General features: G+C 41.9%; 1 protein-coding gene across 7 annotated transcripts in view; it reads right to left on the reverse strand.

Annotated features, from left to right (window-relative positions):
• LOC137433592 (uncharacterized) overlaps positions 1-24,769 on the reverse strand; it is a 377,223-nt gene that overhangs the window by 333,961 nt on the left and 18,493 nt on the right. For all 7 annotated transcript variants that reach the window (XM_078782386.1, XM_078782378.1, XM_078782406.1 and 4 more), the window contains 7 exons: positions 18,717-18,854; positions 18,428-18,559; positions 14,266-14,412; positions 13,451-13,597; positions 8,028-8,228; positions 3,916-4,092; positions 3,100-3,276 (listed from right to left, as the gene is read on the reverse strand). In XM_078782386.1, the coding sequence (XP_078638512.1) occupies positions 3,100-3,276; positions 3,916-4,092; positions 8,028-8,228; positions 13,451-13,597; positions 14,266-14,412; positions 18,428-18,559; positions 18,717-18,854 (1,119 nt within the window). The remainder of the gene's footprint in view (positions 1-3,099; positions 3,277-3,915; positions 4,093-8,027; positions 8,229-13,450; positions 13,598-14,265; positions 14,413-18,427; positions 18,560-18,716; positions 18,855-24,769) is intronic.

Here is a 24,769-nt window from a genome sequence, read left to right on the forward strand (position 1 = left end):
GAATATTGCAGCAGGTCAGAACGCTCCTATCTCCATGTCACTATACCCAGAAAGGGGATCCTCTGAACCTACCCATCCCTACAGTAGCTGAGGCAGCTCTTCACGTGGTGGGCAGCCGCCAGACCCTCTTGGTGGGAAGGCTATTCAGGCCACGTCTGCCTTCAGTGGTCATGCTGGCAGATGCCTCCAAGGAGGGCTGGTGGCACACTGTCAAGGCAAACTTTTGTCTGGCAAGTGGTCCCCCTTAGAATCTCCAGCCAACATCAACATGCTAGAGCTGAGGGCTGCTTGGTTGGCTCTTCAGAGTTTTCTAGCTGTGTCGAAAGGGCAGCCCGTACTGATCAAGATCAAGACAACATGAAATCCCGCTTGGAGTTTGCAAAAAAGCACCTGAAGGACTCTCAGACTGTGAGAAACAAGATTCTGTGGGCTTTCATGTGTCTTTCACTGAGGAGAGACTTACGTCTGGCCACTCTGCCATAAAGCCCAGATCGGTGGAGTGTTGCAGTGATGGTTGTCCTTCTGGAAGGTTCTCCCACCTCCACACAGGATCTCTGGAGCTGAGTCAGAGTGACCATCGGGTTCTTGGTCACCTCTCTTACCAAGGCCCTTCTCCACAGATTGCTCAGTTTGGCCGGGCGGCCAGCTCTAGGAAGAGTCCTGGTTGTTCCAAACTTCTTCCATTTAAGAATTATGGAAGCCACTGTGCTCTTGGGAACCTTCAATGCAGCAGAATTTTTTTTTGTAGGCTTCCCCAGATCTGTGCCTCGACACAATCCTGTCTCTGAGCTCTGCAGGCATTTCCTTCGACCTCATGGCTTGGTTTTTGCTCTGATATGCATTGTCAGCTGGGAGACCTTAAATAGACAGGTGTGTGCCTTTCCAAATCATGTCCAATCAATTGAATTTACCACAGGTGGACTCCAATCAAGGTGTAGAAACAACTCAAAGATGATCAAGAGAAATGGGAGGCACCTGAGCTAAATTTTAAGTGTCATAGCAAAGGGTATAAGTACTTATGTCAATGTGATATTTCAGTTTTTTCTTTTGAATAAATTTGCAAAACTTTCTAAAATCCTGTTTTCTCTTTGTCATTATGGGGTATTGAGTGTAGAGTGATGAGGGGAAAAATGAATTTAAACGATTTCAGCATAAGGCTGCAACCTAAGAAAATGTGAAAAAAGTGAAGGGGTCTGAATACTTTCTGAATGCACTGTACATACGGGAGGGGTAGGTGCAAACTGGAAGTTTGGGACGATTACACCTCACCACCATGTAATTCAAAACTCCTCACCACCAAGTAATCCAAAACACCTCACCACCACGTAATTCAAAACTCCTCACCCCCACGTAATTTAAAACACCTCACCCCCACCAAAGTTAAAACACCTCACCACCACATAATCCAAAACACGTCACCCCCATGTAATTTTAAACACCTTACCACCATGTAAATCAAAACACCTTACCACCATGTAAATCAAAACACCTATCCACCACATAATTTAAAACACCTCACCACCACATAATTTAAAACACCTCACCACCACGTAATTCAAAACACCTTACCACCATGTAATTCAAAACGCCTTACCACCATGTAATCACCACGTAATTTAAAACACCTCACCACCACATAATTCAAAACACCTCACCACCACGTAATTCAAAACGCCTCACCACCACATAATTCAAAATACCTCACCCCCACGTGATTCAAAACCACCACCATGTTATTAAAAACACTTCACAACCACGGAAACAAAAGTTTCAGGGAGTAGTTCAGTGACAACAGACACTGCCCAGATGTGTAGATATATAGATAAATGACGGTACCTGAGTTGCTGTTTTGTCATGGTTTACACCAATCATAATTCAAACAATCATAATGCACAAATGTATTTGTAATATACGTGATATTACATTTTATAAACAATTTAAGTTGAAATTTTTTTTTTTCCCCAAAAGAAATTCCCCCATAAAAAAAAAAGAAAAAAATATTGGAAATTTTTTCAAAAAAAATACCCTTAGGACATACTGACGGGAGGGAGATACAGGTGCATACCAGAAGTTTGGTAGGATTTCACAAAAGTTTGAGGGAGTAGTTCAGTGACAACACAGGACAACACAACACAGACACTGCACAGATATATATTGAAATTCTTATCCAAAAGAAACAGCACTCGTAGATCACATAGTCTCACTTCGCACGTTCATTCGAAACAAAGGTACCATTGTTAACTGAACACGCTACTCGATGGTACAGTGGGGACACCATCGCAAAAGGCCCATATACTCAAATAATCCATGCAGCCTATTATGTCACAGTTTCTTGGCATGGGTTATGTACATCATAAATTCAATACTTTACTCACACCAGGTCATAGATCAGATATATGAAGTTTCAGATTTTTCGGATAAATATTTCAATTCAACCAATTATGACTGGAATACTACTTCACCATTGATGTCATTGTTATCACCCTATATACCCCATGGGGAGTTGGTGACATATGCCAAGTTTCAATTTTTTTTGTTGAGCGGTTTCGGAGAAAATGATGCCCAAAATATTTTTCTTTAATCCAATATGGCTGCCATACTATGTAACATATGATATCATAAATTTAATTATTCACTCACAGTTGTATGACGTTTGGGGCATAGATCTGATATATGAAGTTTCAGATTTTTGTATGAGGATTTAAATTCAACCAATTATAGATTTCAATTGAACCAAATGGGCACTTTGGGGTCTCGTCTTTCTAGTTCAGCAAAGATCTCTCAAAGTTTAATGAGTGTTATTAGATGGGAATTTCCGCAGATGAACGGTAGGTAATTTATAGGTTTATAAGTTTTATCTTGGTCAATATTTTGAGGATTTACGTTATATTGCGCCAATGGAGTGTCTGGGCCATCCCTGCATAATAAGTCGACCGACTTCTTGATAAAAATGTGCTGACGTATCACTTTTATCACAAGCTATGAATTCCTTTGGATTTCATTTCTTTAAGGGAACAATAATATTCTATGTTATATAAAAAATCTTTCACATCACTAAAATGTCATGTTTTCAGGATAAAGTATGAAAAAGAATCTTACCAGTCATGGGGCAATAACCATACTTCTTGTCAACATCAAAGTTGGAGGTAGTTCCACACCATATCATGCCATCATCGCGGCCTTCATCTGTGCATGCGAAGTGCTCACGGTCGTTGAACAGAAATGGAAAGTGGCAGGTGGCTTCATTTGAGTTCCCACCTGTGGTTGGCACTACCACTGCCATAGACAACAAGCATCGTGTAAAAAATTACAGCACACAATTTTCTTCCATTTGATTTTTGAATCTGAATTTTTTACAGGCTTTAGAATGACAATTAGAGTCTTGTGTAATGACACAATCACTACTACTACTACAACTACTACTACGACTAGTACAATAACTTATTCAATGATCCAATTAATCCAACCTTCTTATGCGGTCAACTGGAGAAAGTTTTTGGCCCAAGTCTTTCACAAACCAGCTATCCAGGCCTGATGTTCAACTGAAGATGGCAATAATATATTCAGGGTGCTGGTGGTAACTCACAACTATTTGTGAAAGACACAATGAGATTTTTAACGTTTGCCAGCTAATGCGAGAAGATGGGACACTAACCTTAACATCCATTTGAGGGAAACAACAACTTGCCAGAGAAGCACACCTCTGGCAGTTTATTTTTGAGTCAGAAATCCAACTCAGTGTGGACAGATCAAAGGTTAGTGAACTAGTTCTGTACCACCCAGTCGGATATTCTTTTGTGAAGACTAATCTCCATGAAATTAAACACAAACTATAAATATAATAAGTTGAAAATTCAAAATTATTATTGGCCACAAACATAATGTCAGTCCTGTGCTGGTGCAGCCATGTTTTACCTTCATCTTCCTTACAATAGGAAAAGTTCCCATCATTGGAAAAGTCTGCAGTCGTGCTGCACCAAGACTGGCCATCACTTCGGCCCGCAAGCGTACAAGTGTTGTATGTTCGGTCCTTATAGATGAAAGGGAACATACATGGAGCTCCTTCTGAATTCCCACCATGTGTCTGCACAACTGGAAGAAAGGAAACACAAATTAGAAATGACGTAAGAACCATAAGGCACAATAAGGTCCACATTTATAAGGAAAATAAAGAAAGGAAATGTGATTAAAAGTTGTTTATCAATATTTTGCTGATGGCTTGATCTAAAAATAAACAAATACAAACTTCAAAATGTAGCTCAGAAACAGTTCAAAGCAGAAATAAAAACCTGAAAATGCATTAAAATGGGATAAAGGGAAAGCATTGGTCTTGGCTTCTTGTATATTGGCACAATTGGAAAACATTTTCAATTCAACAAGTTATTTGTTGACACAAATAAGAAGGAAAGAAGAGTTATCCAAGTCAACATTTTTTCAGTGATATTTTCAAGTCAATTAATGTCAATGTACGTTCCCTTACACACTCCGTGGTTAATGCTATACATAACATTACCTATTGAAGAAAGTAGGCCAGTGGATGCCAGTAACAAAGCAATTTTTTTTTTCAAAAAAAATCACCAAAGCAAATCACCAAAGCAGCCACCAAAGCAAAGCCCCCGTGTGTGATCCACTCCCCCGTGTGTGATCCACTCCCCAGTGTGTGATCCACTCCCCCGTGTGTGATCCACTCCCCCGTGTGTGATCCACTCCCCCGTGTGTGATCCACTCCCCCGTGTGTGATCCACTCCCCCGTGTGTGTGTCCACTCCCCCGTGTGTGTGTCCACTCCCCCGTGTGTGTGTCCACTCCCCCGTGTGTGTCCACTCCCCCGTGTGTGATCCACTCCCCCGTGTGTGATCCACTCCCCCGTGTGTGATCCACTCCCCCGTGTGTGATCCACTCCCCCGTGTGTGTCCACTCCCCCATGTGTGTCCACTCCCCCGTGTGTGTCCACTCCCCCGTGTGTGATCCACTCCCCCGTGTGTGACCCACTCCCCGTGTGTGACCCACTCCCCCGTGTGTGACCCACTCCCCCATGTGTGACCCACTCCCCCATGTGTGTGAACCACTCCACCATGTGTGTGAACCACTCCACCATGTGTGTGAACCACTCCCCCGTGTGTGAACCACTCCCCCGTGTGTGACCCACTCCCCTGTGTGTGACCCACTCCCCCGTGTGTGACCCACTCCCCCGTGTGTGACCCACTCCCCCGTGTGACCCACTCCCCCGTGTGACCCACTCCCCCGTGTGTGACCCACTCCCCCGTGTGTGACCCAATCCCCCGTGTGTGACCCACTCCCATGTGTGTGACCCACTCCCCTGTGTGTGACCCACTCCTCTGTGGGTAATCCACTCCCCGGTGCAGTGTGCGTGATGTGGGAGGGATGGGGGTGGGGACAGAGAGGATTTGAGCTCTTGAAGTCACATTTTACATTAGGTGTAATTACACATTTCAAACTGTATTTCCCATGTGCACGCACATGCATTCACATGTTATCAGAAGTAAATGCATTGTGTAGATTACATCATTTGTGGATCTGATAAATTGCCAGGAACCATTTTGCAAAACTGAATGTGCAGCATCTAAATGAAGATGTCCAAATGTCACACATGTGTGGGATTACCATGGGTGTCCCCACTTGTATCTAAAAGTTCTCTGTTGTTGTATTTTTATTTTTTTATTTGATGCACTATATCATACTCGTTACAGAGGGTTGGTGCCACCAAAGCAGTTTTGTGGAAAGGATTATACTGGGTGGTTTGCCATTGCCTTCCCAGTGTTTTTGTCCATGCTCTATACTTTTAAATGCTGAGTCAACCAAGGAAGCAGCACGTGCCATGAAAAAAAAGCCTTTGGTATGACTCAGGTGGGGGTTTAACCCCCAACCTCCCAAACGCAGGTGAAAAAAAATTCCATGTTAGTGCCCCTGATCTTGTTGAAATATACAAAGTGTACATTCTCCCTTTGCTGGCGTTTGGTGTGCCCGTGTGGGGTTCTGGCCTTACAAGGGCTCAGAGCGATGAGATTGAACGACTCCAGAAGCGTGCGCTCCGTTTTACTGCGTACCCTTCTATTCAGTCCGATGAGCAACAACTTCGTCATTTTGGTTTACAGTTGTTGAGCGAACGCAGGAATGAGCTTCTCTTGCGGTTTGGACTTGGTCTTTTAAAATGTGATCGTCACCGTGATATTCTTCCTCTTACCCGACAATCTGTGTCTCGATATAATATGCAACTCAGGAATGCTCAACATTTTGACCTACCTCGTTGTAAGACTCGGAGATACAAGAATTCAACAATTCCTTTTTTGATTGAAATGCTTAATTCTGTTATGTCGATGTAAAAAATCAATTACATGCATGATATATTTGTTGATCTTCTTAAGTTTTCTGCTATTTTAGGTTATTGTGTTGGTAGAATTTGTTATATATTTTTATTGTTGTTTCATTATGTATGTTTGTTCATTCCTTTTACTTATTTTGATATTTTGATTAATGTAATTTTATATTTATTAAATTTATTAACGTAATTTTATATGATTATTATTATTTTTATATACATTTGTAAGTTTTATGAAATACTTTATTATTGTAAACTTGACAAATTTCAGTCTTCGAACTGCCTTATCCAGTGTTTAATTATTTCAATAAACCGAAATGAATGACACTTTAACCATTACGCCACCAAGTCTGGTGTTGTTGTATGACCAGTGCATTTTCAACCCTGAACTTCAAGTTCTGTCCATATACAATGTGATGGATGCTGTGAAGATAAACAGGTGGAGATGGTTTGGTCATGTGTTGAGGAAGGATGAAAGTGACTGGTTGAGAAGACTGATGGAAATGAATGTAGAAGGAAGTAGAGGACGGGGAAGACCGAGAAAGACTTGGCTAAAGGTGGTGGAAGAAGAAATGTGGGCAAGGGGGTTAACAAGGGGAGATGCAGAAAATAGGGCAAAATGGAGAAGATTGTCATGGGGCCCGCAAGGCTAACCCCCGCTCTAGCAGGGAAAATGGCCTTAAAATGCCTGTTGTTTTGTTTGTTGTCAGGTCAGGTCAGGTCAGGTCAGTGTTTAGGGACACTTATAATGCCACTGGTAACATGTAACCCAGTGCTACCTGCCGCATGGTCGGGTTGTTGGAGACTAAACCGACACCTCTCACTGGCTTTGCTAGTGGGGAGGGTAACTGTGACACCCTGCCAGGACCAAAATCACACCTGTCAAGGGGGGGGGGGGGGTGAGCTCCCATAGGGAGCCAATGGCCATCCAGTAAGGAAATGGTGTCTCCTAAAAAACACCCATCTGGTTTTGACCGGTTCAAGGGAGCCAATGGCCATCCAGTAAGGAAATGGTGTCTCCTAAAAAACACCCATCTGGTTTGGACCGGTTCAAGCCATACCAAAGACTTTAAAATGGTACGTGCTCCTTCCTTGCTTTAAAAGGATAGAGCATGGACAATCCCCATAGGTTGGCATCCATGGGGAGGAGGAATTTCCACTTGAGAAAATGCCCCTCTAGGTACAGTGAGAAAAGCGGCGCCATTGTTATGACGTCCCTGGTACCCAGAGTATCCTGGGAAGTGACAGAAGTGAAAGCACTTCCCCCAAGCTCAGTGGCTGTGTTAAGTGTTTGTCACGTCAGTGTGTGTGTGTGTGTGTGTGTGTGTGTGTGTGTGTGTGTGTGTGTGTGTGCGTGCGTGCGTGTGTGTGGTGTCAGCTCTTTCACGAGCTTTAGCCCAAGCAAATGCATAAACATATATGAGATTAAAAGTAGAGTTGCACATGATACTTATTTAATGAGTTTTAAAACATTGACAATTGTTTTAAACACACCAGAATTCAACAACAAAAGCCTGAGATGTCAACACACTGACTAGAAGAATATAGTTCTCCACAGGTTATTACCATGAGCTAGCACTGAAAAAAAAAGTGTTAAATGGTTGCATAGATTTTCACATTGGCACCAGTCTAAAAAGTGGTGTCAGCACCACTCACAACTCTTTATCTCAAAATTATGTGCATCATACCCAGTGGGTGGCATGTGACTCCACTGGCTTGACAAGAGCATAAGAAGCGCCCGTTGGACCGAATTTTGATCCACTTCTGGCCCGAGACAAAGACAGGCCCATTCTCAGATTCACACTGCACCGTCGTCTTGTACACAGATGTACGAATGCTGGTTTGCACTTCTGTCTGTGAACCAACAGCTGGATAAAGAGATTCGGTTCCTTCACACAGAGGCACACAACAGACAGCATGTATTTGGGACATTCTTACAAGCAGTTTGAAACTATCTTGATATCATAAACATTGCACTTTTAATTCTAGAAAAGTCAAACAAACAATATCGGGTAAATATCCCAGATGTCTAACAGGTTAGAAGAGAATTGTGTTCATAAGATGGCATGTCTAGTTTGCAGGCCAAACAGTTTACAGGATTTAATTCTGTACTCAACTGTGACTCTGTAAGCATAAAGTATTCAGGTATTATGGAACAGTTTGGTAATTTGTTGTTTCACACCGAGCATGGCAATAAGACCAGAAGACCAGAGAAAGGATCAGTTGTAATCATCATCATTATCATTGATCACAACCATGAAGAGGAAGGGTGCTGTGGTGTCCACAACTTTGCCATGAACTTTCCTTATGCTGAGAGTTTAATAAGTCTTCATTATTGAATGGGTATTACCATGAGATTAAATTACAAGTTCATCCCATGTGTTGCATCATCAATGAGGCATGGCTGCATGGTGCAGTGCATTGGTGTAGTGCCCATGTATATTGGGGCATGGATTTTGAAGTTGAACGGGGTGCCAGCAATAACTCACATGCTCTTCATTGGAAGACACCGAGGGATCTTTAACATCCACCAACTAATGTCAACAGATGGCTAAACACCTATTGGAAGGATTGAACACTAATCACTGTAACTGGCAGTCTATAAAACACCAACAGGACAGCTGTGCCAAAGATCAAACCCATACCAGACAGAGCAACGCAATGGTAAGTGCACCTCTACACCATCCTGCCATGCAGTTTACCCAGTCAAGTTGCCAAACAACTACATGGGCCTGCAATCCCCCTGCATGGAATGGCCTTGTGAATCTACACCACAACAGAAAAATAAAATGATGCGGCCATACTAATTTAAGCACAGATAATTCCGCTTTGGATCAGTACGATGGCTAAATTTTATATTCCATATAAGGGCAGAATGTAGAGCTAACCACATTCCATTACTAAGATTCTTCCTGGACTACGAGTATAACAGCCATAGCAGTCCTCTGAAACCTCGGGAATGTTCATCCTCAACAAGTAGATTATATCAGCTCACTGCTATAACATTTTTTTTGTGTTTTCCCTGTAAGAGGTTCATTTCTTTAATGTCGTAGATGAGGATTGTACATTTAAACTGTTTAACAGTGCATAGAACTTCACAAATGTTCAATAATGACCACACTGGGAATGTTACGGAAATGGCTCAAGGAGTAAATGGGAAATATATTATAATAGTTATTTCATAGTGCATGTCAGAATAGGCGTGATGTAATTGCTGTAATTAATGAGATAGTGTCGAGTTGTGTTCAGAAGCTCTCGTCTTCCTTCCCCCAAGTTCATGTTTAACCCCATATATTATATTCTTTATACGGATATTGAAGCTCAAAGGAAATCTGACGAAAGATTATTTAACCATAAACGACAGTCGCGTGAAAAAGTAAGTACACCCCATGTAAAGTTTTGACTTTTTCAACATATTTCAACATACAGCTATTTGATCTTCATTTCAATAATATTGATAGATAAAGGTGATATAATACAACAAATATCATGAAACATTTACATTTTGTAGTCCATTGTATAATTCAAATAAACATAAATGCAAATTTCGCATGTGGAAAAAGTAAGTACACCCTTGGCTCTAATAGGTTGTATTGCCCCCTTTGGCAGAAACAATCTCAAGTAGGCGTTTCTTATAACTGTCTACCAGTCTCTGACATCGACTGGGAGAAATTTTTGCCCACTCCTCCATGCAGAATTCTTTCAGCTGTGCGATGTTTGAGGGGTTTCTTGCATGCACAGCTCTTTTCAAATCCCCCCACAACATCTCGATGGGATTTAGATTCGGGCTTTGACTTGGCCATTCCAGAACCCTCCATTTCTTTCTTTTCAGCCATTCCTTGGTGGATTTACTGGTATGTTTAGGGTCATTGTCATGTTGCAAGGTCCACCTTCGGTTGAGCTTCAACTTTCTGACAGATGGCCTCACATTAACCTCAAGCACCCTCTGGTACAATGAAGAATTCTTAGTGGATTCTATGATGGTGAGCTGCCCAGGTCCTGATGCAGCAAAGCTGCCCCAAACCATAATATTTCCACCACCATGCTTTACAGTTGGTATCAGGTTCTTGTGGTCAAATGCTGTCTTTGGTTTTCGTCAAACATGTCTTCTGGTACTGTGGCCAAATAGGTCCGCCTTTGACTCATCTGTCCAGAGCACATTGTTCCAGAAGTGCTGGTCTTTGCCTAGGTGTTCATTGGAAAACTTTAATCTTGCCCTGATGTTCTTTCTGGACAGCAAAGGTTTCCTCCTGGCACACCTCCCATGTAGATCAAATTTGTGCAGCCTCTTTCTAATGTTAGACTCGTGCACTTTGACATCAACAGTGGCAAGAGCTACCTGTAGGCCCCGTGATGACATTCTGGGGTTCTTAGAGACTTCTTTCAGCATCTTGCGGTCTGCTCTCGGGCTGAACTTGCTGGGGCAGCCTGGCCTGAACAAGATGGCAGTTCTTTGGAATCTTCTCCACTTGTGGATGATCTTTCGGACAGTCGAATGATTGATTTCAAATTTTTTGGAGATCTTTTTAAATCCCTTCCCAGACCCGTAGGCATCTATAACCTTCTTTCTGAAGGCCTCAGAGAGCTCTTTTGATCTAGGCATGGTGACGCCGCACACTTCAACAACAAAGAGCAAACCAAACTAAATGTTTGAGGTTTAAATAAGACAGGTTCCTCCAAGATCCTCTCTAACGATGTTCTAATCATTTGCACCTGAGCTGGTGCACCTGATTCTAATTTTAGGTATTTCAAGTAATGATAAATGTAGGGGTGTACTTACTTTTTCCACATGCGAAATTTGCATTTATGTTTATTTAAATTATACAATGGACTACAAAATGTAAATGTTTCATGATATTTGTTATATTATATCACCTTTATCTGTCAATATTGTTGAAATGAAGATCAAATATGTTGTTCACTTGGGAAGGTCAAATATGTCATACGTGTACAAATGCGGTGTTGAAATATGTTGAAAAAGTCAAAACTTTACATGGGGTGTACTTACTTTTTCACGTGACTGTACATATTTTAACAGACTCAGAACATTACTTCAACCATAAACTACAGTAATATTCGGTAGTAATGTTCCAAGTCTACTTTAATGATGTACTTTTTGCCTATCCTTTTGTAGTCCATTTACAGATTGAAAGAGTCACATCCAGTGGAACATAAACACATCCTTCACGATCTGAAAACATTGTTGAAATAGAAGAACCAAAGAAAGAATATGCATGATACATACAAAAGGTGATACGAATGTATCAATGTGTAAAGCTGCAAAAAGCCTGACTGGCTGCGGCGATTTTAGTGTGGAAGAAAAGACGTCCGAGGTGTTAGGATTCCCAATCAGTTTCCTTTAATCAAATAGCAACCACATGACCCACTCGTCCTGCTTACAGCTAACTTGGTACTGGAAATCCCTTGATCAACTAGAACTCCAGCACATTTACATACTATATAATCAAAGGCAATACGATGCCGCTACAAGATCAAGTATATCAGTGGATAGCGGTAATTCTTCAATTATATCGGGCATTTCAATAGAGTTTCAATGTAAAGGCAATAGAATTGTTTTAGCCAACAAGAATTTTAGTCCTTCAAACCACAGCCAACAAGGGCGAAACCAGGTCGGTAACTGTGAGTTTTTGTATGCACTTATGACAGTATCTGAACTAAGATCTAAATTACACACTGTCGGATGGCTCTTCCGGAGCTCGACAGGCAAGGCGGACATTTGTGACAGTGACGTCACAGATCATTAGGCTGGAGAACTGAAATTATAATCTGAATATATATATATACACATATATACTGTATACACACATAGTCGCGTCACCAGCGATTAAGACTGCTGGAAGACGAATAGTCGAGACAGTTTTTACTCCAAAGGCAAGCAGCCGAAAATGGCAGTATTTTTACACGCGCGGGAATGACGGGATGTTTACCTGGACGGAACACACGGGGTTATTCCTGAACCCACAAAACATGCAAACACCACAATAAATTCAACAATAATGATTTAATGAAAATAAAGCAATGACGAAATAAATGTTGAGGTAAAATAAATCCTACTTTGAGGGAACCTCCACGCAGTCTCAAATACAAACAAACAGGTATAGTAACACAAAAAATGAAATCCCCTTTTGCCGGCACTTAGCTCGTGTCCCAAATGGCTTTCTGTAAGACCCGGGGTGGTGGTGAAGACCAGTGTTCCACACCTCCAAAGAGACAATTGGCACCGACCGACGAAGGCAAAGACGCCCAGAGCCATGGGGCGAGCAGCGAATACGGCCTTCTTCACCTCACTCGTGGCCTCCTCTGCCTCTCAGAAGCACCACAGCCGAACCCTCCCCATGCCGGCACCGCAAATCCACTCTCTCTCAGCATCAGCGAACTGAAAATGCCAGCCTCTCGTTCGTGCAACAGGACCAAAAATGGCGAAGCCTTCCCGCTGGAGGCCGACTACTAAGCGCCTTCTTCTTCCTCACACCTCAAAACGCTAATCGGGTTCCTTGGGGCGTGGCCTGCCGGCTTTCCTCTCCGCCCCCTGATTCTCCTGCTCACTCATGAGCAGGGTCTGCCTCTGAGGTCCATTAGGTGGGGCTTAGTGTCCAGGAACCTGTTTGCTTGCAGTGGACGGTTGTTTTGGTTTAACAGTGGCACAAAAACATGAGGGAAAGATTACAGGGGGTAATCATGTACTGGGGAAAATTAGTCTTAATCCCTAACCAATTAGCACTGCTTCACCCCTCTTGTGAAGACACATAAACAATCTTAAGCTGCAGTTTCCCTACTTAAGTGCATCGAGATTTGTCATACGCGTTCATGATCCATGCTATAATTATACAGTCCTAGCTTCCCTACAGTATCCTCTCACCTATCCTCATAAATGTAACAACATGAACACAATTATATTCAACTCAATTTGATTTCATATCCGAGTCATGGGTCAGAACATTTCAAACAAAGAAAAATCAAAAGCACCAAATCTCAAGCTCAGCCCAAGATGAAGCCACAAGTTATGTTTCAATGGCTTCACAATGCATGAATACAGAAACATACATGAGTCTACATTTTTTTATTGGTTTTTATTCTGATGTAGACTGACCATAAGTACTGATGGCTGACGAGCACGTCATTTCACCCTGGTTGTTTCCAATGCAGAGGCAGTTTAAGAGGTGGCCGTGAGAGTCCACTCGAGTCCACCGGTCACCAATCTTGAATGAACGCTGAATTAGCTTGTCATTGCAACGATCTAAATGAGGAAATCATGTACAGTTTCAAAATTTGTATTTAGCTCCCATGATGGCTGGATAAAACTTTACACCACACAGACGCAATATGTATATAATTAGTGTAATCCATATAATGACCATATTAGAATATGGTGTAATGCATTCACACATTATTGCTTTACTTATAAGCTATGCCTACTTATTACATGTCCTTGAAGAACTACAGTGCTGCTTTAAAGTTTGTGACACTGTTTAATCCCCCACTTCAACCTCCCCAATCATAGATTATGCTCTCTTCAAAGTGCCAAAGATGCATGTAAACATGGTTAATAACCAAGGAAATACCTGAGATAGCTCAAAAATATGTTTCTCTTTAGGGAACTAAAACTCAAATTAAACAGCTAACAGGAAGTGGCCATTTATATGGTCCATATATTTGAGGATTCTTCAACCTTCAATCCTGGGAGACCGATCGGCTGTCTCCATGTGGTGGGCTTGTGCACAACAACAACAACAACAACAACTTCTTACATCTTGGCTTTTAGGGGATTCACAGTGCAGGACCTCATCACTCATATAGTTCATCAATGTTTGTGGAAAAGGTTCGCAAAAAGACGAGGTCCTGCACTTTGAATTTGTGAGAACAAGCTTTTTTTTTAGCCTACAAGATGAAAAATGAATGACTTACTTCGTGAAGTACATGAAATCCGGCCTTGACCTTCTCCCAAGCATGTGCAATCAACAATCATCCAACCTTTATGAGGCTTCTCCCATTTATCACCAACATTGTGTGTTGTATGCGAGGTACTGTCGTAGCAGCGTTCTTGTGAACCCGCTGTCAGGTATGCAACACATAGGAACAAGGACATAATTCAGGTGCCTGTTTTCTAGATCTCCATTAGAGGACAAAGATATGGACATGATTGCATAGTGCTGAGGACATTGAAATAGCATTGAATGTCTTATTCCCATTTAACACTCAACACAAGTGCAAACCTGGGTTCTATCAGATAAGGGTTCTTTCACAACTTCATTTAGAGTCAATCCAAGTTCCGTGAAAATGTCCCATTTCCATGTAACAGGTGTTTGCGATGGATGTGAGAGGTTTTATTCCCCCCAGAAAGTCTTGCTAGAAAACTGAAAGGAGGGACGATATTGTTTTGCTTCCAATAATCTTAAGAACTCATTACCTCTACCACCAAAGGTGGATGAAGGTTATGTCTTCACCCCTGTCAGTTTGTCTGTTTGTTTATTTGTCTGTGAGCAGGACATCTCATAAATTTATGGACAGATTCAGAGGAAATGTAGTGGAGGGATTGGGTGTGTGACAAGGACGAATTGATTAGCTATTGATGAAGATCCATATGCAGATACTATGATTTTTAAGAGTGATTCTTCACCATTGAGTAATCGGGAGAAAAATGACACATAGCACGATATCTCAGAAAGTTATGGACGGATTATGACAAAACTTGGTGGAAGAGTCGGGTAGTTGACAAGAACAAGCCAATTGGAGTTTGGTTAAGGTCTGATGCAGATCCGGCCTATCAGTGGGATACAAAACGTAAACTGTTCAGCCTGGTGGAGGTATGTGCTCTGCCGAGTGCCGTTCTAGTTGGAGCTGGCTTTTCAAGGTACTAGGGCATGCCCGTACTATATATATGCCCGTACTATATATCTATCTAAAATTATATCCCCCCCCCCTCTATTTACATGAAATGGTTTGGTTCATTCGCAACGCCAAAGCGAACGGCGAACGGCTTGCGAGTACAGTGACAATCCCCCCCCTCTATTTACATGAATGGTTTGGTCCATTCGCAACGACCACAGAACCCCCCCCTCATGCAATGGTTTGGTCCAAAGCGAACGGCTTCCGGAGTTTGGTAAAGCAATCGCCATCGCGTGCACAAACGCGCAGGAAAGCGAATGAATCGCAAATTCGTTTTTATTAGTGATACGAATTGAATTGGGAGAAATTGGGAGATGAATGAATTGGGAGAAATAATGCGCATAAGAAATCGAATTACGTACCGTAATGGCGGTCAGCTCGTAACGCGCTCAGCTCCGCTCGTCTCACATCGGCCACGCCTACGCAACAAAGCGTTCTGTGATTGGATGCCGGAAAGCGTGCTGCCGGACAGTCGTCACTGTCCGGAAGTTCGCAAATCGCAGTTAGGATGAATCGTTTTAATTTAATCGCAGTTTGAATTCGTTTTAAAACATAGTTTAACGGCAACATAGTTTTCCAACGTGAAATAAATGAATACGCTGTCAAATGTGCCGTCCGAGGCAGAGTCTGATCGCCACGTTCGGCACACGTGATAGCTCGCTGCTCTCTGATTGGTTGAAGCGTTTTTTGGACATATCTCGGTAAGTAATTGTCCGATTAATATGAAACCTTGAAAAGGCACATCCTCGGGTCCCCAGCAATATACCTGGCAAGTTTCAAGTATATCGGACCCGTGGTTGTCGAGAAACAGCGGTCACAGACAAACACACAGACAGACACACACACAGAGATTACTGGAATTATAGATAGATAAACTGGATTATTGTTATAGGAGCTAATGACTCCTATAACACTTTAAAAATTCGACTAGCTGGATCCGGATCCAGATCCACCAAAATTGAATCGAATCGTCCATGTCACACACACAACCTGTCCACCAAGTTTTGTCCAAATCCGTCCACAACTTTTTGAGATATCCTGCTATGTATCGTTTATGGCCCTATCTCCCAATGGTGAAGAATCACTTAAAAACTTCTAGTAGCCCGATCCGAATCCGGATCTTCACCAAAATCTAAGCATTTCGTCCTTGTCAGATACGCTACATCTCTGCCAAATGTCGTCCGAATCCGTCCACAACTTTTGAGATATTTTGTTCACAAACAGACAAACAGACAGACAGACAGGGATGAAAACATAACCTCCATCCACCTTTGGTGGCGGAGGTAACTACATTTACAACAAATATCGAGGACACCTCTTCGTGGTGGTTGTACCTCCCCGCCCCCCCCCCCCCTCTCGCCAATGCAGGTTGGGGGCCAAATCTAGCCCATTCTTCCCTGCTGCCCAAATTTGTCAGGCAGCGCTGTCACGGTCACAGTGCCAATCGGTCCCCATGGTTCGGCCCTTTCTCTCTTTCTCTCCCCCCTCTCTCTCTCTCTCTAACTCTGTTGTGGCTCCGACTTCGTGAAGGCAGGGGTACACCATTCTATAAGTGGGGGATCTCTGGGTCGCTCCTGGAAGATCAATCAGCTGTCTCTGTGCCGCGGACTTGTTCAAGTGAACTGTCCGGGGCTATACAACAACAACGACGACAACAACTACATTTCCAACCAGGGTTATTGAGTGGTGCATGGAAAAGAGGCACTCATGACATTGGGCTGAAGGAGAATCGCTATTAAGTATTTGGATTTAAACCTGCAGGAAGCAAATAGTCAGGTTCACTATGTTTTTTCGTTCAAAATCATGGTAGATTAGCAAACCTATACATTTTTGGAAACGTTATTACATGGAAAATCTGAAAATCAATGTTTACATTTGCCAATTCCGACCAATTCGATTCGACCAATTCGACCAATTTGACTAATTCGACCAATCGACCCATTCCATTCGACCAATTCGACCATTCGACCAATCGCTTCGATCGACCATTCGACCATTCGACCAATTCGATCGATTCGATTCGATTCATCGAATTCGATTCGATCAACCATTCGACCAATTCGATTTGCCAATCAATTTGACCGACCTTTGCTTGTGTGGAACGGACTGTGAAAACGATGCGGACTATATTGTCGGATACGACACACAGGACAGTGATGACGAACTCTAAATGGCATATTCTGTAATCGTGTATGTTTGATGCCATTGACTGCCCGTGTATATTTTGTCATTGACTGCCTGTGTAGATGTGAAGTTATACTGACTGCATGTGTATATATGATTTTGCTGACTGCCTGTGTATGTTTGGTGATATGAATTATTGTGACACATTTTGATGTTATTAACTGCCTGTACAAAATGATAACATGTATTTGATTATGCAACTTATCGCGAATATAAAGACAGTATTTTGCAATTCAAAACCTTTGATTCGTGTCTTACCATTCCCCATAGCACTAATTTGATACTTTCATTGGATTCCTTGTCCCTGAAAATATAGGTTTAGTATATTTTAAAAAGTTTTTAGGGTAATTAGAGGCAGAAATAGAACAAAATATGTATTTTACAGTGGCCATTTTGAAAATCCAAAATGGCCGCCATACAGGTATCTCTCCAAATGTAAACATTGATTTTTAGTTTCCTTATGCTATAACCTTTCCAAAAATGTATAGGTTTGCTAATCTACCATGATTTTGAACGAAATATAATTTATTGACATAGTGAACCTGACTAAAAGCCAGTCTCGTGATAATTACCATCACATTACGCTTATCAGTGAAAACCCCGCTCGCTCAGTAATGACCTTCATGGAGAAGGTAATCTTTCCGCCCTGCCTCTCTGCAGGTGGTGCCAATCCAAACTTTGTGTTTCACGCTAAGTGCTTTCAGGGAACATTTGGAAGGGCACTAAAATGCTAACTGGCAGTGTGGGAAGCTAAAAACCCTTAATTTAAAAAAGGAAAATGTTTTTTTTTTCGGTCATAATGTTAACAGGCTTTGAAAATCAGTATTCGAGCCATAATACGAGGTTCAAACATCTGTGCTCAGGCCTGTAAATGTGGTAAAAGTCGTTTATTGAGAAAATCACATTCACCTCTCTGTTACATTTCTAACACAGTGCTGTCCATGAAAAATATGATACAAACTGTGCACAGACACAGGGGGTTCTGATAGTTACGTACATACTGGAGCGCAGTTCCATTCGCCTCTGTTGTATCCCAAGCAAACGCATTCAAGTATGTAACGACCCATCTCGTGAGGCTTGCGCCATTTGTCGCCAATCTTATACGATTTTCCATCATCATGGCAGCGATCTGTTCGGTTCGGTGGAAAGCATCGTTCACATTGTTGGAAAAACAGGAGATGACTTATACCAGTTACAATTCAAATGTAAACAAAGGCTTAGCAGAAAGTTACAAATTTATTTATGGGTATTGCTTGAAATCAAATCAAAGTTTAAAAAAAACTTACTGGCGACGGTACAGCTGATGCGCCCACGCCCTTCACCCAGGCAGGTACAGTCCCAGATCATGCTCTCCTTGGGCCTTTCCCATGTGTCACCAACATGATGTCTCTCACCAGTGTATTGATCAAAACATGATTCTTCAGCTAGGAGCAGAGAGATTGATCTTAGCTGTCACAGGCCCACAGATATTACAGGCCTCTGAACAATGAACAGTGAGGATTATTGGTTTGATTTGATGTACAATACACTTTACAGGTCTTTGTTCTACCGAAACAGCTTCTTAGCAAGACTTATACTAGGTGGTTTGCCATTGCCTTCCCAGCATTATTTGTATGTGCTCTATCCATTTAAATGCTGAGCGTTGAGTGTCAAGCAAGGAAGCAGCACAGTACTTTTTTGCCATGACTTGGCTGGGATTGAACCACTGACCTCGCAGACTCAGAGTGGATGCCCTAACCACCATGTGGGGAACAATAGCTTAATTAGCGGCAAAGGTCAATATCCTACAGAGATTCCGGATTAGAAAGCAGATCCAAAACACAAATCAAAACTCCTATGAGAAGTCATGTGAGCTACTCTTTATCTGTAAGGTTAATGGTTTAACCATTATTTGCGCATTGTTGGTTTATCCTTTGCCCTGGCTTTAATGTATTTGTTGATAACCCTTTGTTTCTTGGTAAATTGTAGCTATATTCTGAGACGATCAAAAAATATAATGTAGCCTGAAACTTGACATAACATAACACGCAATCTTTCTTTTGCAAACAAACAGATTGTAAGTTTCTAAATAGATTTGGGAGTCTGAAAAGAACAGATGTTCTTTGTAGTTAGTGGTCATTGTCTGAAAGAATTAGGCATTTTACTTTGGGTGTTCAAAGGATTATCCAAACAAGATACTCACAATAGTCCAAGGCATGCCAATGTGTTTTCTTTTTCATTGCATAAATATACAGAACTAACTGGAAGCCCGTGGTTAAAAAAAAGACGACGATAGAAAAATTAAAATAAAAGAAAGCTTTTTTTACTCTTGTGCTGGCCCAAAAAGCTAAATTGAGGCAGTTATAATTTTCTCCTCGGTATAGATTATTTTGAAGCAACTATTTCTTAATAATTTTAAATTCCCAACGTAATAATTTTGAAGCAGACTTAATAATTATATATATATATATATATATATATATATATATATACTGTCATCCCTCGCTATATCGCGCTTCACTTTTCGCGGCTTCGATACATCACGGGTTTTTCTCGCTAGTATATGTAAAATTATATATCGGATTTTTCATTATATCGCGGGATTCTGCGGCCTATAGGTATTTTTATTTTTTTAGATTTTAATTATTTTTGCGGTAAAATAAGCATTTTCTAGCCTAAAAAATTAATAATAATATAAATAAAAATATAACACATTAATTAAAACCTATATTAAAAGAATATCACAGTAAATCGAAATAAAATACGCATTATAAATGAGTAGACAAAGAATCGTGCGTATGGAAAACCAAGCTTGGGTTGCTTGCGCTCGTTTGCCCAGATGATTTCGTACGCGGCACACTATTGGCAGATGGATGAGACGCGACCAATCAGAGCACGCTGTTCAGTATCCTGCGGTGTTGTGTTTTTGTGCATTTTGTGTAAAATTGTGAAGTTGTTTCAAGCCCTACGATGACGGGTAAACGTTCTGCGTCTTCTAAGGGTTCTGGCACTGAACCTAAGCGCCAGAGGAAGATGCTTAATATCGTAGAGAAGGTGAAAGTCCTCGACATGTTAAAGGAAGGGAGAAGCTTTGCGGCTGTAGGCCGCCATTACGGGCTCAATGAATCTACGGTACGGTACATTAAGAAGGACGAAAAGAATATAAGGGCGACGGCAGCAGTGTCCTTTAACCAGACAGCGAAAAGGGTGGTAACTTCACGCAATAAGGCCATTGTAAGGATGGAGTCTGCATTGGCCCTTTGGATCAGTGACTGCAGGAAGAAGAATATCCCACTGGATACCAACGTTATCCGTGAGAAGGCCAGGCAGCTTTACGCCAAGTTTGCTGAAGGCGCTGGCGACGACGACCCCGAATCCGAACCATCGACCGCATCTCCCACCAAACCAACCAAATTCAATGCCAGCAAGGGCTGGTTTGAAAAATTTCAAAAACGATTTAAGCTAAAGAGCGTGGTCCTGCATGGAGAAGCTGCTTCTGCTGATAAAGCCGCCGCCGAGGGGTACGTGAACGAGACGTTCAGGACGATCATCGAGGAAGGGGGTTATAAGCCTGAACAAGTTTTTAATATGGATGAGACAGCCTTATTTTGGAAACGGATGCTGTCTCGCACTTTCATCATGATCGAGGAAGCCAGAGCCCCTGGATTTAAGGCCCACAAAGATCGGGTGACTTTAGTAATGTGTGGGAATGCTGCGGGCTTTATGATAAAGCCTGGTCTTATTTATAAGTCCAAAAACCCAAGGGTCCTAAAAAACAAAAATAAGAACCTGCTGCCAGTGTATTGGATGCACAACCAGAAGTCCTGGATTACGAAACTCCTCACATCGGATTGGTTCCACCAGTGCTTCATTCCCGAGGTCAAGCTTTATCTCGCAGAAAAAGGACTCGAGTTCAAAGTGCTGTTGCTCATGGATAATGCAGGAGGTCACACGCTCGACCTGTCGTATGATGGCAATAGAGTTCTTACCGCCAAACACCACATCGCTGATACAGCCCATGGATCAAGGTGTCATTCGCGCATTTAAGGCACTTTATACGCGAAACACCCTGCAGCACCTGGTCGAGGCTATGGACTCGGACAAAAACTTCTCGCTGAAGGCGTACTGGCATGAGTACACCATTGCAACGTGTCTGCAAAATATTCAGATGGCAATAAAGGAGATGAAGACAGAAACTTTGAATGCCTGCTGGAAAAAATTGTGGCCAGAAGTAGTCCACGATTACGTGTACAAGGGTTTCTCTCCTGACGAAGTCCACCACTCTGCAGTAGATAAGGCAGTGAAGCTGGCAAAATTACTAGGAGATGGCTTCAACGATATGACTCCCGATGACGTTGAGGAGCTGCTCGAGACCCACTCAGATCCGTTAACGGACGAAGACCTGGCGGAGATGACGAAGTCAGCAAGTGAGGAAGAAGAAGAGGAAGAAGAGGGTCCAGGGGATGAAGAAGAAGAAGGCCTATCACTGGAACGCCTCGCAACCCTAGTGAGAATGGCAAAATAACTTAAGGAAAGGGCTGAAGAATGGGACCCCCAGATGATTCGTTCGTTGAAGTTCAGAAATGTAATCGACGGAGGCATTGAAGTCTATAAAAACCTCCTCGCCCAGAAGAAAAGGCAGCGCCAGCAACTGCCCATCACTATGTTCCTCACCCGAAAAAAGAAAGAAGACACGCCTACATCTTCAGCACGAAAAGAAGTTCCGGACGACGACGAAGATACTGCACCACCTGACGAGGCGCCTGCTGAAGTGGCGCCTTCAGAAGAGCTGTAATGCTCTTCTTTGCTGTGCAGTACAGTAAAAACTATTATTGATATACTTACCCAGTATCTATTACAGTATTTTCAAATATACTGTACAGCTATATATACACGAACAAATATTTTTCTAATACGAAAGCATGGGTCTCAAAAGTGTGTTTAAGAGTGTAGAAAGGGTTTATAAGAGCGTGGGAAAGGTTTATAAGAGTATGGGAAGGGTTTTTAAAGGCTTAAAATATATAAAAATAATAAAATTAATATATGGTTTCTACTTTGCGGATTTTCACCTATCACGGGGGGTTCTGGAACGTAACCCCTGCGATAAACGAGGGATGACTGTATATATATATATATATATATATATATATATATATATATATATATATATATATATATATATATATATATATATATATATATATATATATATATATATATATATATATATATATACACAGACTTGGCATTTAATATGGAATATTTTTTTTGTGGGGGTGAACTTACTTTTCAAGATGTCTTAGAACCAAAAGTTCATTGGAATTATGTTGAAACTATTCTAGATTTTGTTAATGTGACCTTTAAAAGAAACAAAAACCACATTTGACATTTCGAAACAAATAAATTGATCCTTGAAAGTGATGTAAACTGATATCAATTCATGGACAGTAGTGTTAAACTTCTGTACGTTTTCCAGAAGTATCTCTTTATTTTGCACATTAGCCAATTTTTTTTTTAACAAAAACAAAAGTTAAATTACGACTGGGATTATGGACAGTAAAATTACAGTTCAGTACTTCGTGTAACCCCCACGAGCATTCAGGAGAGCACGTACATGTTGAGGCATGCTGTTCACGAGATTTGCCAAGGTTTGGACAGGAATCGCTTGCCATGCAGTGACAATAGCCTGCTGCAATTCACGCACAGAGGTCGGCTGCTGGTCCAAGTCGTCAATTTGACGCGTTAATTCTGCCCACAAGTTCTCTATCGGATTCATATCTGGGGACATGGCAGGCCACTCCATATGCTCTACACCACGGTCAGCAAGAAAGTGTTGGATCATGCGAGCACGATGAGGCCGTGCATTGTCATCTTGGAAGACAAAGTTTCCTCGAAAGGCTGCACGAGCAAATGGAAGCATGTTTCTTCCAGAATGGCCCTGTACTTGAACTGGTTCAGGTTTCCATTCAGAACAACCAGGTCAGTTTTGCCCCCTGCATGAAAAGCAGCCCAAACGGTCACCCCACCACCTCCAGCTTGGACTCTTGACACGATACAATCTTTGTTGTAGGCTTCATGCACTTGTCTGCGCACTCGGACGCGGCCATCTTGACGATAGACCAGAAATCTAGACTCGTCACTGAAGATCACGTGATTCCAGTGTCCTGGCTGCCATTGACGGTGCTCTCTGGCCCACTGCAATCGGCGCTGGCGGTGTTGTCTGGTCAGGCGTGGCTTTCTCAGGGGACACCTGGCACGATAGCCTGCTTGAACCAGTAGTTGGTTGACTAGCCTTCTGGATACAGGCACATTTGTCAGTTGCTGCCACTCAGCCCGACGCCGATTAGCTGACTTGGTACGGCCATTGCGGACTAACCGGTGCAGCTGGCGATCATCCCTCCTTGTGGTTCTGCGGGGACGTCCTGGCCTCGGTATTGGAGTAGGGACACCCCTCTGAGCATTTCGTTTCAGGATCTTTGACACCTGACCTTGAGTGATGCCATACTGCCGAGCAATGGCACGCTGTTTCATGCCGTAATTTTGTAAAGCCTCCACTCCATGACAAACAGCATTGTCGAGTTGACGGACCATCTCCAGAGGGAGCAGCAATAACTTTTGGAGATGTGCAGCAGTTGTTTTCCACTAATACAGAATGCAACAACCCTTGTATACCCGACTGTGAAGCCAATCATCAAATGCACCTGTCCGTACATTTTGCCACGCCACCTGTGATATAATCCTGTTGTTGACTTCTTGCTGCGACAGACAATCAGCGACATGGTTCTTTGAACAAATAAATCACCAAAGTGTAAAAGAAACTCACCAGATTGATATACTGAGTTAATAAAGTAAACCCAAGTCAAGAAAAAAAAAAAATTCCATATTAAATGCCAAGTCTGTATGTATATATATATATATATATATACATATATATATATATATATATATATATATATATATATATATATATATATATATATATATATATATATATATATATATACAGTCACGTGAAAAAGTAAGTACACCCCATGTATAAAAATATTTGCGAATATATTTATACATGGGGTGTAAGTACACCCCATGTATGAATATATTCGCAAAAAACATATAAATATATTCCACAGAATCTTGTTTCTCACAGTCTGAGAGTCCTTTCGGTGCTTTTTTGCAAACTCCAAGCGAGCTTTCATTTGTCTTTCACTGAGGAGAGGCTTCCGTCTGGCCACTCTGCCATAAAGCCCAGATGGGTGGAGTGTTGCAGTGATGGTTGTCCTTCTGGAAGTTTCTCCCATCTCCACACATGATCTCTGGAGCTCAGCCAGAGTGACCATTAGGTTCTTGGTCACCTCTATTACCA

The sequence above is a fragment of the Myxine glutinosa genome, chromosome 1, assembly GCF_964187855.1.
Source record: "Myxine glutinosa chromosome 1, kmMyxGlut1.1, whole genome shotgun sequence".
NCBI classification, from domain to species: Eukaryota; Metazoa; Chordata; class Myxini; order Myxiniformes; family Myxinidae; genus Myxine; species Myxine glutinosa.